The sequence below is a fragment of the Lycium barbarum genome, chromosome 6, assembly GCF_019175385.1.
Source record: "Lycium barbarum isolate Lr01 chromosome 6, ASM1917538v2, whole genome shotgun sequence".
In the NCBI taxonomy this organism is placed as follows: Eukaryota; Viridiplantae; Streptophyta; class Magnoliopsida; order Solanales; family Solanaceae; genus Lycium; species Lycium barbarum.
The window spans coordinates 7,082,073-7,102,924 of record NC_083342.1 but is presented as its reverse complement, the minus strand read 5'-3'; the positions used below and the strand labels follow the sequence as shown (position 1 = coordinate 7,102,924).

General features: G+C 31.8%; 2 protein-coding genes across 6 annotated transcripts; both read left to right on the top strand.

Moving 5' to 3' along the window:
- Positions 1–1,975: 1,975 nt before the first annotated feature.
- LOC132600653 (F-box/FBD/LRR-repeat protein At1g13570-like) lies at positions 1,976–5,947 on the top strand. 3 transcript variants are annotated; one of them, XM_060313964.1, is made up of 4 exons: positions 1,976–2,239; positions 4,115–4,960; positions 5,057–5,212; positions 5,319–5,947. In XM_060313964.1, the coding sequence occupies exons 2-4, from the start codon at positions 4,142–4,144 to the stop codon at positions 5,622–5,624; spliced, it is 1,281 nt and encodes a 426-aa protein (XP_060169947.1). In that variant the 5' UTR covers positions 1,976–2,239; positions 4,115–4,141; the 3' UTR covers positions 5,625–5,947. The 3 variants fall into 3 exon arrangements, with proteins under 3 accessions (XP_060169947.1, XP_060169948.1, XP_060169946.1); XM_060313965.1 differs by lacking the exon at positions 1,976–2,239 and having other exon boundaries at positions 2,675–4,363; positions 4,565–4,960; XM_060313963.1 differs by lacking the exon at positions 1,976–2,239 and having other exon boundaries at positions 2,675–4,960.
- Positions 5,948–7,751: 1,804 nt separating this feature from the next.
- Positions 7,752–11,684, top strand: LOC132600652 (uncharacterized). 3 transcript variants are annotated; one of them, XM_060313960.1, is made up of 3 exons: positions 7,752–7,964; positions 9,572–10,526; positions 10,620–11,684. In XM_060313960.1, the coding sequence occupies exons 2-3, from the start codon at positions 9,584–9,586 to the stop codon at positions 11,522–11,524; spliced, it is 1,848 nt and encodes a 615-aa protein (XP_060169943.1). In that variant the 5' UTR covers positions 7,752–7,964; positions 9,572–9,583; the 3' UTR covers positions 11,525–11,684. The 3 variants fall into 3 exon arrangements, with proteins under 3 accessions (XP_060169943.1, XP_060169945.1, XP_060169942.1); XM_060313962.1 differs by having other exon boundaries at positions 7,753–7,964; positions 9,572–10,855; positions 11,108–11,684; XM_060313959.1 differs by having other exon boundaries at positions 7,754–7,964; positions 9,572–11,684.
- The last annotated feature ends 9,168 nt before the right edge of the window (positions 11,685–20,852 follow it).

Sequence of the window (20,852 nt, the reverse complement as noted above, 5' to 3'; positions counted from 1 at the left end):
GTGTAAAATTACACTTTGGTCCTTTTACGCACATAATCTGTGCGTAAAGGCTATTGAGGTTGTTTTTTTAATGGATTATTTTGGTTCCAAAAAATTATTTTTGGGTTAGAAAAGTCTTGGGCCCTTATAAATAGTTTTTAATGGGCGTGTAAATAAAAAATGCGACAAATATTTTGAGACGGAGAGAGCATCTATATATATATAAAAGGAGAGTAGTCTAACTTAATATTAAGCCAAGTGGCGTAATATGAATAAGTCACTTGATAACAAATTCTATTTGCATTAATTATAGAAAACGTTATTAATTGTAGTTCAAATATTACCTAATTTAATAATCTTCTACTACTATTACTACTACTACTACTAATAATAATAAAAACAATAATAATAATCTATATCTATATATATCTATATCTATATTATAATAAAAGGAGGGCAGTCTAGCTTAATATTAAGTCAAGTGGCGTAATATGAACAAGATACTTGGCAACAAATTCTATTTGCATTAATTATTAAAGAAGTTATTAATTGACATTATTAAATGAACTCACCTATTTTGGTGTATTTGATTGGAGAAAATTATTAATTGATATTCTTAGATTCTAATTTATAGTCAACAATGCTCCTTTAAATGGTAAGATATAATTGTCCTTTATTACTTTCTGCAATTAAGATAAATTCAAGCCCATATGAAGAGCACCCGTACAATTAAATTGAATGCAATATCAAAATTAAAATGTATCAAAAAATCATGATTAAACGTCATTTGTTTAATATTTTCACTTTAAAATGTTACTGTGTAAGTAATCTATTAAGAATATAGAAAATGATAAGTCTAAACGAAATTGAGATATCAACAATTAGATTTTATCACCTTTCTTATTAATAATAGAACGAATCAATATTAGTGTAATTAGCAGGAACAAATAATATAAAGCTACTTTGAGTTTTAAACCAAGTTCATATTATATATAGATGTAAAACAATTTAAACTTAAAATAAATAAATAAAAAATAGAATTTGAATTAAATTGAAAGACAATTACCTTTTTTTAAACTAATCAAATGACTATCCTTACTAAAAGTTAAAAATATGGAACACATCAAAGTTTTTTTGGTACTTCCTTTTAAGAAGAAGATTTTCTTTCAAGCTAGGGTGCTAACAAAATCAAAATCGACAAGTTTTATGGCTCTAATGAACTAAATTGTATAAATAAATATCGATTTCCTTTTCTATATTTCTCTTTCTATGTAGAGAAAATATTCTATTACAAATATTTGAACTGAAATAAAAAAATTTAATTTGAATTAAAAGGTAAAACATGTGCAATTCAAATATCATCATATAGGAATATTAAAAAAAAATCCCTGTAGATTGGGTTATCTTTGTAATGAATTTATAATGCAATAAAAATTTAAAATTGATTATACCCCTAAAATTAGGTAACTGATTATAAATTCTAAAATGTTTAATTCAAATTCTGAATTTGAAGTAGTTAGCCATATATTTCTGTGGAAAAATGGTTACAAAGTTATCTCCTTTTTCGACTTTTCTCTATTTGTATTTTTTTTTATTTTGCATTTTCTCTTATTAATCTGCTATATCTTATTTAAATAAATAATTAAAAAAACAATCACTAATTAGAAAAAACAATCAATGCCTTATATGAGTCCAGAAAATCTTCCCGAAACTTGTGAAGATAATTAAGTAATCAGTTACATATTATCAAATTATAAAATTAAGAGAGATTTAAGGAGAACTTCATTAAGAAAGATTTGAGTGGAAGTTACAAAACTGATGAAGCGGACACATAAATAAGGTATGAAATAATAGAATATCAATCAATAATGATACATATTTATGGTGCATTTATTTTTGTGCAAATTATTAAGAAAAAAAAGGGTGATAAATTTCTGGAGTCGTTCTATTTATGCCATCAACCAACTCTCCAAACAGCCTTATTGCTTTTGCTTTTCATTACCTAAAATTTTCAGTGTTTATAATTTGTATTACATGTGTAGTTTCTTGATTTTATGTTGTTTTGCATAATTATGATATAAAGGTGATTGACTTTCTTAATCTTTTTCTTTTTTATCCTTTCAACACCAGGTTTTGATAGAGTAAGAGATCAAGCCTGTTGGTGAGAAGTTTTCGATCAAGCATGTTGATGAGAAGTTTTTTCAAGGACATCACTAATTCAAAATAAGAGCTAATGGAGGTTGAACGCTGAATTCACAATGTATGTTTGGAACAAGAAAATTATCTGTCGCGAATTATTTGAATTATTCATAGTGTTGATAGTTGGTAAGGTTGGTGAATGCTTGATTTGGATACAAAAGTTTATACTTCCTCTGTCCCGATTTATGTATACTTTTCGCTTCTCAACATTCAAACTGCATGAATTTTGATCATCATCTTGAGATATATTTTTTTACCAAATTGATATGATAAAAGTTATAACTTATTTTTCATGTAGTTTCTAAATAAAATATTAATTTATAAATATTGAGTTAATCTATTTCAATTTAGCTTCAAAGTTTAATTAAATTATCTCTCAAAAAGTGAAAAGTATCTCATAAATTATATTTTAATATGATTAATATTCTTTAATTTTATCCGCGCATCGCGTGGGAATGAATACTAGTTATTCTTAAGCAGGAAAAAACACCCATCGTTTTGTGCTCTCCCTAAAATAAAAACGTGATGGAGCAATTGGGGGTTAAACAAATCCCTAATTCAAAAATGTGCCAAGACTGAGAAATGCTGTTTTACTGCTTCTGCTAAACCATACATTCTCAGCAATTATAAGTTCCTTTTCCCTCTATTTTATTTTAGAAAGTAAAATTAGTGTTGATATTTTATTGGTTTTGTTTTTGAGAATGAAAAATTGAGTGAATACTGTGCATTTATATATTCATTGATTATGTGATTGTGATTGAACTGGTTTTCTGCTCCACACTTGTAAAGGAAATAAATAAGGGTCACTGAGCCTTAAAATAATGGTATAAAATATTGTCTTTAATGTATCCAAATGAGTTAATGGTAAAAAAAACACTTAAACTATCATTTTTTTTCGAGAGTTTCACACTTCAACTATTCGATGTTTTCTTTTCCTACCTAAATTATCACCATCGATATATTAAAATAGAGGGGATCTTAATAGCTCAGTTGTTTGGCTATCTGAATTTTTACCTTGTTGATGAGGGTTCGATTCTCATCTTGTAATCTCCTCCCCCATTTCCCCTTCCCCACCCCCAATGTAATAAGAAAAAGTTAAAAATTAAAAAAACAATCTGTATATTAAAGCACATCTCAACTATCAGCTGATCCATTTTCCTACCTGATAGGGTTTAGGGTTGATCAGTTTCCTACCTGATAGGGTTTAGGGTTTTCAGGTAGGAAAAGAAAACAACTAATAGTTGAAATGTGTTTTCAACTTTTCATACATAGATGGTGATAGTTCAGATAGGAAAAGGGAACAACCGAGTTAAACTCGTGAAAAAACCATAGTTCGGGTGTGTGTTTTTCCTTAGATTCTCATGTCTGTCATGTATAAAGGACAGCTTGATGCACAAAGCATCACACTTTCACGTCAGTGCAGGGAAGAGCCACACCCTGAAGGGGTGGGATGTAGCCCGATGCACAAAGCATCTTCGCTAGGTTCTATAATTATTTGAATTATCACTTAGTAATGTTAAATGTGACATTATTTTCAGTTCCCATTGTTTTCAATTACACGCAATTTGAGAGTTTTCAAATTGTGGGCTTAAAGCCACTATGATTACATAGGCTATGCAAATTTGATGTCATATATCTAGTCAAAATCTCGAAACAGCTAGTAATTAAGCTAATTGCATCAGTTATAATGACCTGTTACTGGGAAGGTCTTTTTATTCTGTAGCAATGATCAGTCTCATTTCATATGTTTATTCGAAGCAAAAGGTAATTTAATTCTCGTTGCTGTTTCTTCATTTTATTCAAGAAGTACTGATGGAAGGTGCCCTTGGCGTAAAAAGTGCAAGTCATACACCCTTCGTTTTCTTGTTGCAATTGTGGTGTATTGATTTGACGATGTGATTAGTTATCTTTTGTATTTTTTTCCTACTTTCTCCAGATTCCTTTTGGTGATTGTTGTTGACTGATGCCTCCTACGGGCAAAAAAATTCATTGTCCCGATGTTCTCAGCAACCTTCCTGAGGATGTAATCGATGCCATTCTGATGTTTTTACCGTTACAAGATGCGGTCCAGACAAGCATTTTATCAAAGAAATGGAGGTACTACTGGTGCAGACTCCAGGCATTGACTCTTGATCGTAGTCTTTGGAAAACAGAAAAGGATAAAGAATATCCTACAACTAAATTGGTAAATGTTATGTACCACATTTTGACCTTTGTCACCAGACCGATTACTAAGTTTTCCCTTGATCCTCCTTATTTGGAAAGTTGTCCCAAGATGGACAACTTGTTACATTTCCTTTCTAAAAATGGTATTAACCATCTTGTTCTTAACCTCGCATCGACGAACCTGTACAAATTGCCGGTTTCATTTTTCACATGTTTGCAGATGAAGCATCTGACTCTCCAATATTGTTTAATACTTCCTCCACCAGACTTCACAGGATTTGATAGGTTAATTAGGCTGGAACTATACGACGTCACAATTTCTTCCAAATCACTTGAAAGTTTAATCGGTCATGCCAAGTTTCTCGAGCATTTGGCGCTGGTTAATGCTCCCGTCTTAGATATTTCAGATCACATTCAAATTAATACTCCCAAGCTGAGATTCTTAGACTATACAAGCAGTATAAGATCTATTTCTTTAGTAAATGTCCCTCTTCTTGAGGAACTTTGTTTGACAAGTGACGAACCATCAGAGAACTCAAGAATATGCGATATTGCCACATTTTTCGAATCTTGCAATTCTCTCGAGCATCTCCACTTGAGTTACGATAATATCAAGGTAAATGTAATTGCTGCTTCATGACTTCAATTTGACAATTTTCATAGATGTATCCATTTTGTGGCATGATTAAGATTTTTAGCATTTTATTCTTAGGTCTTGGCTGAAGGTGGCGTACCAAAGAGGCTTCCCTTTGATCTTACCTGTGTGAAACGGCTATGCCTATGTATTGGTTTTGATGAAGTAGATGTGGTCTTGTGTGGACTTTGCTTGATAAGAAGCTTCCCATATTTACAATATCTAGAAATTGAGGTTCTTATAATTATTTGACTCTGGTTCTTTCTCTTTTGTTATTTAGTGACTTTCTTATTGATGCTCCCTATGTTAAAAAAGATGTCTTTCTGTTAATCTTTCTTAGATGAAATATTGTTGTGTTGATGTTCCCGCTCTAGAATGTCTGGAAGTGGAAGGTTGCTCGGACTTGACTTTTCCTCACCTCATAGAAGTTAAGCTATTCGTAATAGGCTCAATCCCAGAGATGCAGTTTATCAAGCTTCTTTTATCCAAGTCTCAGGTGCTGAAGAGAATGCTAATCGAGTCCTGGATTGAAGATATACGGAGAATAGACAAAAGACTTGATGAGCTTGCAAATTGTTGGCGTGCATCACCTGAAGCAGAAGTTGTCTTTGACCTTAATAAGGTTCCATATAACAATCCTGTTTGATCTTCTGGACTCTTTAGTCAGATCACCATGATCATCTTAAGCTGAAATCTTTTGAAAGTTGAAGTGAATAGAGAGAAACAAGTACTGATTCAGTACTATACCGGTTGATGGTGGACGTGTTGAACCACCAGAGCAAGCCTCACTTGTCACATACTATAGATAAGTGAATCTTGATTATTGATGTTTTGGCTAGTCTGTTTTGTAATAACTGTTTTTACGAGGTAACCTTTCTACATTACTTAACTGTTGTTGAAAGAACTATGAAACGAGACTTTGGTTGTTGATTTCAAAGTTATGATGTGGGTTGTGATTTTATTGCTGTCGCCCTGGCTTACCTTTGTATGGGATTTAATCTGGCCTGAGCTACTACTAGTTAGGTGTCTTCTTCCTAGTTTTCCATCATTGGATATAGTTTTCACAAAGTAGCAGGCATGCCTTAAACCAAACAATTAGACATGGCTGAACAGGTTTAGTTGTAGAATTTGTTTACATTTCTCAATGACCTATTAAATCTACTTGAAGATTATATTCTTATATTTCTACTGTAAATAATATTCCTAGATTTGCAATAATGTAGGGATACGTATGTTTATTGTATGAGAAAACATTCTTGTAGTTGTTGTAATTAGTGTTTGTGCAGTTTTTATTAGAAGATGATGCCATGTGGATACAAGGAGTAATCAAAGGCGGACTTCTTAAATTATCAATGTTATAGTTTACCTTTAAATAGTTGAACATCATTCCACATTAAAAAATTATGGCTTTACGTTTTGTAACCTTGAAAACTATTTTTCATAATCATTCCAAAAGTTTGTAGCAATAGTTAGGAAATGGGTTTATTCCATGTTCACGTCCTCTCAAAGGTTCAATTCGTTGCACATACAGTATATAAACTCCTCGACAAGTGGTTTAGCAACTAAGATTACCTTAAATTACAAGATGCAAGAATTTAATAGGGTTATTTTAGGAGATACTGAAAGGACTTCAAACGCTCTAATCAAAAGAAGAACTTTTAAGGAATCCATTAAAAATATCTATTAATAATTCATTGGTCCTTGGACCAAACAGCCCTTTATTTTTTAACATCTTCATATGGATATATGTTGTATTTGACTCTTTGTACTCACAGGCGGAGCCATGATTCGAAATTTGTGGATTCGAGGTTCTAATTCTTTAAAGTTACTGGATTCTTAATTAATAATTTGTACATATTTGACAAAATTTTTAATACAAATATATGGTTCGGACAAAAGTTACTGGGTTCGGCCGAACCCACACCCGAAGGGCTGGCTCCGCCCCTGTTTGTAGAACTATATTACCATCAAACATAAAGTAACAACATAAATTTACTAAATGCACGAGAAGTTAAGTGGTGAGACTGTTATTAATTTGTACTTCTTCCGTTCATTTTTACTTGTCATGTATTGATTTGGTACCAGGGGCAGATCCACACCATTGGGTGTGGGTTCGCAGGAACCCACAACTTTTATCTGAATCTTGTATTTATAATGTGAAACCCGTCAAATATATAAGAAATTTGAGCTGAGAACCCAGTAACAACAGACACTTCTAGCTGAGAATCCACAAGCTTCAAATCCTAGATCCGCCTCTATTTGGTACTCAACCAAAAATAGAATAAGAATTTTATTATATCACCCCTAATTATTGCTAAGTAAGAAATAAATAAAACATATTTTAAAAGTTATGCAACCACTAAGAATTCCTTGAACTTGTCAACCCAATAATTAATAATAAGGGTAAAATAGGTATGAAATGGTAAATTATTTCTTTATTTTCCAAACTGGACAATTAGAAAAGGACAACTATTTTTAGTATACAAAACAAATAAAAATAAACGGAGGGAGTAGTAAATTTGTCGATATTCACCTACAAAATGGACGATTCAATTAATTGAAAGTTTAGTGTGCTTTGTCAAATACTGCCTCCATTCACTTTTAGTTGTCCACTTTGAACTTTTCATGCTGTTTAAGAAATAATAAATGAAGTGCATAACTTACTAATGTACCCATATTAATTGATGCATATAAAAAGTGAAAATTTATTTTTGGAATACGGACAAGTAGAAGTGGACGGAGGGACTATATAATAATAGGAACTACAACCGGAGTTTATCAATAATTGATGGAACAAAAGTGCTACTCTATTACCTTATTACTATTTTGGAACAGGTAAAAACACTGTCGTTTTGTGCTCTATCTAACAAAAAAATCAATTAAAAATGAGTCAAGGGCCAATTGGGGTTAAACAAATACCTAATTTCATTAGGTGCAAGAGATAATTGCTGTTTTGCTGCCTCTCAGTGTTGTCATAGCAGCAACTGTAAGTTCCTTTTCCCTCTATTTTCTTTTAGAAAGTAAAAGTATTTTGTTGATATTTTATTGGTTTTGTTTTTGAGAATGAAATACTGTGCATTAGATATTCATTGAATAAGTGAATGTGATTGTGTTTTTTCTGCTCCATACTTGTCAAGGAAATAACAGTCACTTAGCTCGTAGATAATGACATAAACGAATATTTTTACTATATACAAATATCACATTATGGGTGTCTATGCTTTCCATGGAAAACAAGTGGGTTTCATACTTATTTTCTAATGTTTTGCAACAAAAACAACAATATACCCAGTGTAATCCCACGAGTGGGGTCTGAGGAGGATAGAGTGTACCCTACCTTGAAAGGTTGTTTCCGATAGACCCTCGGCTCAAGGAAAAGCATATCAAGGCAGATGTTTGGTAAGCAAGTAAAAGAAAAATATCCCAAGAGCATTTATATGTAATCAAGCATAACACTACGGGGGTGGGATGGGGTGGGGAGTGGGGGTTGGGTGGATGGGATGGTGAAGGGGTGAGGGTTGGGTGGACAGGGAGGAGACAATGAACTTGAAATGTCACTTATAGAACTTGTTTTCCTGTCTCCATTAGGGAAGTCATTTTTCTCATTTTTAAGGAACTCGTTTTCCAGAACAATTTGACCAACCAAACATGAAAAAATTGAAAAACGTTTTCTGGAAAATATTTCCCCCCACACGAAACACAACCTATGCTTTTCCTTAGATTCTCATGTGTAAAGGGCAGCCCGGTGCATAATGCATTTTGCATTCACGTAGGGTTTGGAAAGGGCGTATCCTAACGGGGTGGGATGTAGGCAGTTTACCCCGACGAAAACGTGTTGATTCCATTGTTCGAACCTGTGACTTAGCAAAGGCGAATGCAGCCTTGTAGCACCGGTTTGTCTGAACTCAGTACTTTCCACGCGGAGTATAAATTTATGCGTAAGAATTCACTAAAATTGTAACAAATACTATACTAGGTCTGAACCCATAATTAAAATATTAGGTTCGATGCTAAAATTGTTAAAGGTTAAACCTGTGGAGTTTAAATTTTGTTCTACTTATAGGTCACATGGTGACAATTTTAATGTTGCTTCAAGGCTCCCATTTCTCATGTCTGTCATGTGTAATAGTAGTAGTTTATTTTGCAGTTTTTCAAACCCCTTTTCCTCATGAATCTTGATCCCTTTAAATATTCTCCAGTAGAGTGGTGCAGAGAAAGTGTTAATGATCTTTCTATCTGGCCTCTGTACTAGTAACTAATGAATGTAAAAGCTTCTGGGATTAAACTTAGGGAGTATCTATTGAGTTAAACTACAAGTCTACAACTAGTGGAACTAAAATACTTGGTGCTGATATTTTCTATTAGGCTTGAAACAGATTAATGCAACATCTTCTTGGTCAAATAGTGAAGAAAAACTCCAACGAACTCAACTAGAAAAGAAAACAATCTTTAAAGCACCTAAAAGTAAACAACCAGGAACATGTGGTTCATAGTTAATGCATCAGATTCTTAACAGTGTTTCACTTGTATTTCTTTTGTGTGCATACGACTGTTAGATTGATCTTATCACTAAATATTTACTTTATGATTCAGTTTCAAAATTCAATGAAGAAGTATTTATCCCAAGTACCAAACCCGAGTTTGACGCCTCATAATCAACCTAACCAGGAAGCAAATGTCAACCAATTAGAAGAACCATTGGATTCTTTCCAGGTGACTTCTTATCAAGTTAAGCATGAGGATCGGGTTCGCTTAGCTGCTTCGGTTGATGTGGTAAGACTTCTTATAAAACAAGGAATGTCATTTTGGGGTTATGATGAATCTGAATCATCGCATGACAGGGGTAATTTTCTTGAGATTCTTTCATGGTATGCGAAAAGGTCTGAGGACGTTCATGATTTTGTATTGGAACATGCTCCACAAAATGATCAGATGACTTCTCGGATGATTCAAAAAGATATCGTGACTGCATGTAAGATAGAAACAATTAAGGCTATCATAGATGAATTAAACGGCGACTACTTTGCCTTATTAGTTGATAAATCTTTTGATGTGTTACACAAGGAGCATATGACTATTGTTCTACGATATATTGATAGAAGGGGATTTGTGGTGGAGCGCATCATTGACATTGTCCATGTTCAAGATACTAGTGTTTTATCTTTAAAGATGGCAATCGTTGATTTACTTGCTCATCATTCCTTGAGTCTATCTTATGTGCGTGGACAATGTTATGATGTAGAGAGTGATACGCATGATAATATCAAAGGTCTTAAGATGTTGATTAGACAAGAAAATAGATCGGCTCATTCTCTTCACTGTTTCGCTCATCAACTTCAACATACTCTTGTTATGGTTTCTGCACAATGTGTTCAAGTGGGGCAACTTGTATTATTGGTTTCAAATATTATGAATGTGTTGGGAGCTTCTTTTAAAGGTATGGATGAATTCCAAGTATCTCAACGAGAAAAAATTCGAGAGGCATTAGATATGGGTGAGCTTACAACTGGTAGGAACTTGCTACAAGAACTTGATCTTATTAAAGCTGGTGATATTAGTTGGGGATCTCACTACAAATCTTTTAGCAATTTTATCCTTTTGTTTGGCTCCATTATAGATATACTTGATGCTATTGTTACAGATGCACATTCTTTAGATGAAAGAGCTAGGGCATCGGGATATCTCAGAACTAGTCAAACATTTGAGATTGCTTTTGTATTGCACTTGATGAAAGATGTTTTAGCAATCACATATGAGCTTAATGAATCCTTACAAAAGAAGGAGCTGGACATTGCAAATGCTATGCTACTTGTTGAAATAGCAAAGGGAATGTTGCCAAAGTTAAAGGACAATGGATGGGATCCCCTTATTGATAAGGTATCAACATTTTGTATCAAACATAACATTTTGATACCTAATTTTGATGAGCCATATGTTACCTTTGGAAGACGACGTAAACCTACCGATTATAATGTCTTACATCATTATCATGTTGATGTGTTTTGTAAAATTATTGATTGGCAACTTCAAGAACTCAATGATCTTTTTGACAAGGTGACAATTGATTTGCTTCATGGAGTTGCTTGTTTGAATCCAATTGACTCATTTTCTAGTTTTGATATTATGAAGGTAATGAGAATGGCCGAATTATATCCTGATGACTTTGATGAGTTTAGTATGGGTGCTCTTGAGAATCAACTTGCGACTTACATTATTGATGTTCGTGATATTGATGGAAGGTTCTCCAATGTAAATGGACTTTGTGACCTTTCAAGAAAATTAGTTCAGACAAAGAAGCATCTCACTTATCATCTTGTATTCCGCTTAGTGAAACTTGCCTTGCTTCTACCAATTGCAACTGCATCCGTTGAAAGAGCTTTTGCAGCCGTGAAGTTTATCAAGAATGATATGTTGGAGAGAATGGATCATGAATTTTTGAGAGGCTGCTTAGTACCTTACGTAGAAAGAGAGGTATTTGATGCGATTTCTAATGATGCTATTATAAAAAAAATTCAAGAGCTGAAATCTCGTCAAGTACAATTATAATAGTTTATTTGAGTTGTGCTTTCACTAGTAGAATTGTGTTTCATTGACTTTGTCGCGTGTTTTCTTCTTTATATTTTGAATGTCGTGGTGAAAGTTCTGCAACTGGCACTGATATGCTTGATATATTACTTCATTAAACAAACTAAGGAAGTACATTAAACTGTATTGTTCCATTTTTTTCCTCCTTTCTTTCCTATGCACAGTCAATTGAAATGATGCACTGAGAGATTTAAGTTTTAATTGGCTAAGCTAATATTTTAAAGAAAATAAAAGGGATAAGATATCATTACCCCCTCATCTAGTAGCGTTTTTGCTACGACACATCTTAACTAATTTTTGGTCCTATCACCCCCCTAAACTATTTAAAACCGTAATATTTTACCCCCTTAAGGTTGACGTGGCAAGGAGAGTGTGTTTCACTCTCTTTGAGAGAGTGAGAAACATAAAAAATGGAAAATTTTATTTTTTTTCTTAAAAATCTGTATTTTCTTAAAATATGAATATAAATCTAGTTTTCCACATTTTAAAAAAATAATTAATTTTTTCAAAATTTTATAAAAAATCAGTTTTTTTTTCAAATTTTGACAAGAAAAACTTTTTTTCCGGATTTTATTTGAAAAATAAAAGTGTCCTAAGAAAATGAAATCAAGATCTTTTAAGACATTTTAAAAAAAATAATCAAGTTTTCCATATTTTTAACAAATCCATTTTTCCATATTTTAAAAAAAAATTCATGTTTTCAGTTTTTTTTTTTTTTTAAAACATATGGGTTTTAAAAAAAATCAAAATTTCAATTTTTTTTTCTAAAAAAAGGGTTTTAAATTTTATTTTTTTAAAGAAAATTCAGTTTTTTAATTCGCGTTTTCAGTTTTTTTTTTTAAAATGGGTTTTAAAAATAAATTTTTTAAAAGAAAAATCAGTTTTTTATTTTTTTATTCTTAAAAATTGACACGTAAGCTGAATTTTTTTTAAAAAAAAAAGAAAATAAATAAATGCACATGTGGCAAGGAGAGTGTACGTGACTCTCCCATATGAGAGTGGGCATCAGCGTTTAGGGGGATAATTATTCCGTTTTAAATAAGTTTAGGGGGTAATAGGACCCAAGGAAAGGTAAGATGTGTCGTAGCAATTTCGTGTATAGTTCAGGGGTAATAGTGCCTTATCCCAAAATAAAAAGAACTACTGCTCTTGGGTATTCCCAAATTGTGTAATGTATCCCACTTAAGGTGTAAATAGCCTTGCCTATGACTAAAGGACGTGAAAATAACACTTGGTGATTGTGACAGAAAAAAATTGAATAATGAGTAGCCCACTGTCCCACTTATAGCAATAAAAAGTTGCATTATTGTATAATTGCTAATCTCCTATTAGCCCCATTACAACAACAATTCTTGTTACTAGTTCATTGTATATATCATTTCTCGATATGGTACAAACAATATAAAGCTTTGTTGATTAACCAATTACACTAATCCAAATATCCAAAAAATAGTTAAGAGGCTGGTTCAACAGTCAAGGTCAGGTTATACTATTCTTGCTAGTAGACTAGTCCTTTTTTATCTGCTTAAAATAATTCAACTTAAAAGCCTTCTCTAGCTGAAACAAGCTTTTTCCTTTATGAACATTTCTTTGGAAGGATCATACGCATACTTGTGTTTTTGGTTCTTTCTTTCTTTTGAGAAAACCATGAAATATGGAAATATTTGATTAATATAAGACATATGGTCTGGTTGACAACTATAGTTCATTGTACTATTGAATCACTTTTTGCAATTTGGATATATTTATGTAGTGTCAAAGTTGTATATTGACACATCTAGTGTTCCCTTTCCTTCCACCACAACAGGACAGCATGCACTCACTACCTAAAAAGGTAAATACTCAATTATGTTCCATTTTAAGTGACATCTTTTTTACTAATTCACTAAAAGAAAATGATATTTTTATTGAAAACAATTTAACTATAAGTTCCAAGTTTCTCAATTTACCATACAAACTAAGAAGTTTTTCCTATTCCGTGCTGAATCAAATATCTCCACATGATTGGAAAATATTTTTCTCTTTTTTTTTTTCATGTTTGGTTGGTTAAGCTATTTTGAAAAATATTTTCTCTAGGAAGACAAACTCGTTAAAAAATCAGTAAAATAACTTCACTGAAAGTAGGACAAATAAGTTTTATAAGTGGGATTTCATGTTGATTGCCCCTCCCCCTCCCCCACCCCACCCCACACGCACCCAACCACATAGTGTTTACCTAAATCGATATATAGATGGTCTTGGATTAGTGTTATTTACCTACCAAATGCTAGACAAAAAAATGAGCCTTGCATAGAAAAGAAAAGGAAAAAATAAGTCGCTAAGTTGATTAGATTCCCAATATTAACAAACCAAAAAAAAAAAAAAAGAGAGAAGATAGTCATAGTTGCTTTTATTACATTTTTTTTTTTTTTTTGGTTTTGTTTGTTTGTTGGTGGATCCAGGGTTGACCCTTGGCTACTTGATCAGTTAGGTTGGTGCTTTCATTAGAGGTCTTAGCTTTTAGTACTTAATCATCATAGAAAATGTGGATACTTAAATGTTGATATAAATAATGGCATATAAATAATCAACACAGCTATACATGATTCTTCCATAGAATAAGTGAGTAAATTAATTTGTCGGCTTTTTAAGGAAGTATTGGTTAGAATATTCCACTTGACTGTCTATACTTTACTTGACAACTTTTAAACATCGACGAAAAAATGGTAAGTATTCCTTCTTCTTAATCAGAGGTCTTGAATTCGAACTTGAATATTAAGTTACATTGCTAAGGAGCGATTATGCTCAATGCGGATATTCTCGGCATGAATTCGGATTTGATTGGACCCCAATACGGATAGCAGACACAAAATGAAAAATAAAGAGCAGTCTGATACACAAAACGTGGTAGCATTGTCCGGGGAAGGGACATGTGATGGAAAATAAGAAAAAAAAAATATATGGCAAGTTTCTTCAAAGTTAAAAACATAATTAAGAATCTCATTTAATCGGAATGTTCCCTTTTATGGATGACTTTAAATTTAAAAATGCCTTTTTTATATACTTTTAGTCACGTTGATGTTCTCACTTTATACGCATGGAATTTTCGTACTTTACTCTGGAGTTATACAGGGAGGATGGCAATGGAATTCTTTTTTCATTCTAACAGAGTATTTTGAGTTGTTCACCTAGATTTTAACTTTGTCATAGATCTTCAATTTCTCCTTTTCTCTTTCGTAATAGCTAATTGGTCCATCTTTATTTTTTTAATTTAAAGGATTTGCATGCACTCAGGGTGTGTTTAGTATAAAAGAAAAAAATCACGGAAATATTTTGCCGAAAAATAAGTGAATTTCATACTTATTTTTTATGTCTGGTAAATAAACAAACATTATTGTTTCAAAAGCAGGGGCAGTTCCAAAGCTTTACTTACACATTCACAATAACCAATAGATTTGTTCAAACCCTATATATCGATTAAAAAATTCACTAAACATATATAAATATTTGATTGTAAATTCAGTTAATATTGCAAATTAATTTAAGATTACTCTAAGAGCCCATAAACTTCAAATACTGAATCCGCCTTTGTCCAAAAGCATTTATATATAATCTAGAAAAACATGACGAGGATGGGGTGTAAAGAGAGTTTGAATTTTTATTTTTTTTTGTTTTGGGGGGGAGGGGGGGGGGTGTCAGTGCAGGGGAAGTGGAGGGTGTGGTGTGTGGCAGTTCGACCGAATGTTATAGGGTGAGTAGGAGACAATCAATATATAACGTCGCTTATATCCACTCAAATATATGTTGTCCAAATGCTTAATAATTAACTTTGTTAAAAATTATAGCCCTGCAAAAATAAAATATTTGTAGCACTAACATGTCAAAAACCAAAAACAAAAAAGAGATGAAAAAAGTATGAAAAGAAAGAAAATGACAAGAATTAATTTTGATGTGTGGCACTTGTCTACGTTACTATAAATTGTTTGTCTGCATTTTCAAGTTTTGCTTTCACTTTCCAAAGTTGAATTCCATGCAACTTTGACGCTGACACTTCTAACGGTCCCTTTCTCAAGTTAACAGAACCCACTTTAGGGAGGTTTCTCTTTTTTCAATTTGGTGTTAGATACTTGTTTTGAAGTTCGACTAATATGAATTTGCGTTAGAAAAAATTCACTAATTTAGGAGTAAAACAAGGGGAGCTAGAAGTCTTGATGCGGGTTTGACCGAACCAAATAGCTTTTGCTCAAACAGTGTATTTGTATTAAAACATTCATTAAATATATCCAAATATTAAATTTATAACTCAGATATTATCACTTGAAATCTTATTCTAAAATTCAGAACCCATAAAGTTGAAATCTCTACTCCTCCTCGGATCAAACGCCCCTTTATCAAAGGCAACTCCATTCAACTCTAATTAAAGATTGAAAAGTAAATATCATCTCAATACAATCTTTATTGATAACAACGGGGGCTTAATTGAATGAACTCTCACTTTCTCTTCTACTGTCTAAATAAAATATGATAAAAATATTTTCTTTTCTAAAAAATAAATTTTTGATTATCAAAAATCATTTTTCAAGGACCTAAGTTGTACTAAAAGATAAATTTATATCACTGGTTCAACCAAAGTATTAATGGAGATCTTTAAAGCACTGGATAATGTCACCAAAATACAATTCAATTTGCTAATGTTATTGTCAATCTTTAATATTAAAAGTTTTTCCCATAAGCAAGTTGACACTTAACTTAAACAATAGTGAGTTAGTGAGTCATGATAAAATCAATAATTATAAATTTTTAGTCAAAAAGCAAATTGATAACCATATATAAACTACTCGTGTCTATCTTGTGGAATCAATTTGAACAAAACATTATTTAAGTTATGATGTTGATCTTTTTTTCTGTTTAACTGGTTACCATATTTCTATTTTAAGTTCATATATATTTAATTAGTGTCTCTTAAACATTCAATAAATCGCTCATTGCATATGAACAATGGAAACTGTAATATTGAAATGAAAGTTAATAAACCTAAAAAGTATTTAGAAGTTAAAGTAGTGTTTAAATATGAAAACATAGTTGACGTTTTGTGAATGAAAATTTAAAAATCTCCGAAAAACTTCTTTTTTAAATTTCAAATTTCATATTTCAACTTTGAAATTGAAATAATGAGTCAACTTGATAAACATCTTATTTGAAATAAACTCTAAATAATTTCAAGTCTTTGAGCCAAAATCTATGTTCAAACGGGTCCAAGTTTTTTCTAAGTTCTTACTCATAAACTTCAAACATGTTTTCATACCCCATCACAACTCTCAACTTCCAAACATCCTTTTATAATTTCAACTTCAAATCTTATTTTATTTTATTTTTTAATTCAACCAATTAGTGTCCAAACGCGTACAATGTTTTGGCGAATTATCGTAGTTCTATGTCTTCTAGTAGAAAAATTGCTCCGACTAATGAGTTTAAATTAGATACACCAATAATATAAAAAAAAATCTACATTATTAAATCATTTAAAGAATATGTATAAGTAACTCCACATAAAAGATGAATTCATAGTAGGGAAGCCTTGAAGCAACAGTAAAGTTGTCTCTATGTAATCTATAAGTCACGGGTTCAAACCGTGAAGCAGCCACTAATGCTTGCATTAGAGTAGACTGTTTACTTCACACCCTTTGCAGTGCGGCCCTTCCCTGAACCCTACTAATGCGAGAATTGCTTCGTGCATCAGACTGCTGCTTTAAAATAAGATATGTTATCTGCTACAATAAATAACATGATATAAAAGTTATATTTGAATGAGTACTATTTATGAATCATCAGGGATTGCGGTAGGATGAATAAATCCCTTCATTCTTAATCAAATACCTCGGGTTCGAGCTCTAAGTTGAAAAAAATTCTGGCTGGAAGAGCATTCCCCTTAATGAAACTTACGTGATATGAATTCAAATTAATCAAGGCCCAATATAGACGCCAGAGAGTGAACAACAATAGCATACCAGTAAAATCCAACAATATGGGGTCTGGTAGGGTAAAGTGTACGTAGACCTTACCATACATGAAAGAAAAAAAGTATATTTATGAGAGATAAGGAAATTACAAAACAAAACTATTACTCCCTTCGTCCCAGTTTATGTGGCTCATTTTCGTTTTTGGTTTGTTCCAAAAATAATTTCACATTTATATCTTTATAAATAATTTAATTTAAAATTTCTCTTTTATCTTTAATGAGATAATTTACAGTCACACAAATCCCTTAGACTTGTTTTGGATCACAAATTTTTAAAATCATCTTTTTTCTTTTTTAAATTTCCTGTCTAGTTAAATGGTGTCACATAATTTTTGATGGAAAGAGTAGTATATAGGAGAAAAGGCCATAAATAGTCCCTTATCTATGGGAGTAGGTCTAAAATAGTCCCTTACCTATATACTTACCGGTTTTAGTCCTTTAACTATCCAAAAACTTATCAAATTTGGTCTCCATTTACTTTTTTATACAAACAGCGTACAAACTCATAAACCTTCGTGAGATTAATCGTTAAACCATTCCACAGACCTATATCTCTCTCTCCCTGATTCTTTTTCCTCAAGTTCATTCTTTAACCTCAACTTTTTTCCTCAGTTCTCTCTCGCATTTCGTAACCGACGGACTGTGTTGGTTAAAACTGACCCAGTCCTTCGGTTTTGTTAAAAAAAAAAAAAAAAATCGGTCTCACGTCGGTTTTTTTTTTTTTTTTTTTGAAAATTAAAGAATAAAATGTAGGAACTTGGAGTCAAACCCGGGTATGTTCCTTGGCATTAAAGGGCTTTACCACTAGACCACTGATATTTTTTGTTCATATACTTACATTGATTTAATTTATACTGTTTTTTCGCTCTAAAAATCGATGGACTCCGTCTCCGTCAGTTTTTTTATAAAAAAAAAAAAAAAAAAAAAAAAAATCGACGGACTCCATCGGTTTATTTTAGAAAATAATATAACAAATAATTATATTTTTTTGCGCATTTGTGCAAAAAATAATCGACGCAGTCCGTCGGTTTTCTAAAAAAAAAAGATTTAAAAAAATTATTGAAAAAACCGACAGAATCTGTCGGTCTTTCCGTCGGTTTTTACCAGTTTTTAGTAGTGTTTGAGAAGAATGGTTACAGAAATTTTGTGCCTGAGTTTGTCTTTTCGAATTTTAGAGACTCGAGAACGACACCAGTGCCACAATGCTCTTTTTAAAAAAAAAAAAAATAACAAGAGGAACTTGAGGAAAAAGAAGCATGGAGAGAAATATAGGTATGAGGAATGGTTTAATGATTAATCTCACGAAGGTTTATGAGTTTGTACGCTGTTTGTATAAATAAATAAACAGAGACCAAATTTGATAAGTTTTTGGATAGTTAAAGGACTAAAACCGGCAAGTGTATAGTTAAGAGACCATTTTAGACCTACTCCCATAGATAAGAGACTATTTATGACCTTTTCTCTAGTATATAGTATATGATATACTCATTAGTTAGATAGAAATAAAAACACAATAATCTTAGCTAAAGCCAGCTCACCCCATATGTATTTGTCAGGCCGGATCATTTTCCCACATCCTCCACACGGCGGACATCGCAATCGGTTATTGCCGTTAACCAAAACTACTTCTCCCGGTTTATCTGGTAAAAAAACACAAAAGAATTTACAGTACCCTGTTCTTAAACAGCCTCAGGTAATTGTACGTCACGTTTCCTGACTTGTACTTTATAAGGTAAAATTCAAGTCTTCAGCGCCGTCACTTTTTTTTTTTTCAAATAGTCGTCGGATTTTCTCTCTGCCGTACATATACATGCAATATATAAAATATGAGTTTAAGTTTTGTGCACTGTCAGTGTACAAAGTTTTTATACACTATCAGATAATTTTAAAGGTAAATACAATAACTTTTTTAAGTAAATATATATATATATATATATATGTATATATATATATATATATATATATATATATATGTATACATATATATATACATATATATATATATTTAATGAAATCGGAAGACTAATTAACATTAAGGAAAGTAGAATCCTACTTATATACTATAACAAAATTAATTCCTAGTTTTAATGGTAACCAAAATATTTTCTTCTCAAAGTTGTTTACAATTTTGGCGTTTTTTTTTTCTTTCTCTCAAAATCATTGTTGAAGTAATTCTTGATACTTTAACCTTCAAACGTTGTGAACTTTGTAATTAGTAGTTAATCTTTAAACATCTCATATGTTCTGAAATTCGGAGAACATCTTCTTGTTTAAGAGTAAGTCCTTATAAATTTCAATTATTTTTTCCATTTACAAGCATCTGAAGGGTTGCTGCAATGGAACTTTATCAATTATGAATGTTGAATAATTTAATAATAGAAAGCTTGGAATAAGTATATCGCTTTTTAATAAGTGTTTGTAAAGTGTTTTTACTTTAATTGCGAATCAACATATAGAAAAACTATTACAGCAGAATGTTTGCCAATTTCCAAGTAGTTGAATGGAAGAGAGAGGAAGGGGAGATAAAGAAAAAACTAGATGGAGGATTTAAAGGGAAGGGAAGAGAGAGATTAAAAAAAAAAAAGTGTAAATTTTAGAAAAAGGAAAACAAATTAGGAGAAAATTGATAACTTGCTATAGCAGGTTAATATTACCTGATGGTGTAAATAATTAATATATTGTCGGTGCACCAAACTTATATAAAAAAATGACAAAAATAGCCCTTATCTATTTTGTAGGTTCAAAATTGTCCCTTGCACTTTGTTTGGATCGTTGTTACCCATCATTTCATAATGTACATGTGTATTGTAATGTTTTGTTATCAATTAAGCAGTTCGGATTTTTAACTTTGCTAAATATTCATTTTTGTTATTTTCATTTTCATGCCGCTTTAAATTGCAAGTCCTTATCTTTTTTGTCATGCTTTCTCTTAAATTAAGGGCTTTCAGAAACAGCCTCTTTATCTCCCAAAATAGGGTAAGGTCTGCCTACACTCTACCCTCTCTAGCCCTCAAGTTGTGAGATTTTCCTAGGTATGTTGTTGTTGCCAAAAGTGAGCATTTTTAATCTCCATCAAATATTTACCAAACTTGTTTGAAAAACATAACCATAAACAACAAAAAATTCAGTCAATATTTCATAAACAGCAGCAAAAAAAAAAAAAACGTCGGACACAAAAGTTAAACTAAAAATAAGAGAAATTGCTCCTCAAAAGGTTGGGACCAGACTCTAGAAATAGCTGAAAATTAACATAAAGTACAAAATACGTACTTCCAAATGTGATTTCCCATT

What these genes read in the sequence shown, in the direction of transcription:
- LOC132600653 (XM_060313964.1), top strand. Translation starts at nt 4,142, where the DNA reads ATGCCTCCTACGGGCAAAAAAATTCATTGTCCCGATGTTCTCAGCAAC. An exon ending in TGAGTTACGATAATATCAAG is followed by an intron (nt 4,961 to 5,056) that starts GTAAATGTAATT and finishes TTTTATTCTTAG; the next exon opens with GTCTTGGCTGAAGGTGGCGT. An exon ending in TACAATATCTAGAAATTGAG is followed by an intron (nt 5,213 to 5,318) that starts GTTCTTATAATT and finishes AATCTTTCTTAG; the next exon opens with ATGAAATATTGTTGTGTTGA.
- LOC132600652 (XM_060313959.1), top strand. Translation starts at nt 9,584, where the DNA reads ATGAAGAAGTATTTATCCCAAGTACCAAACCCGAGTTTGACGCCTCAT.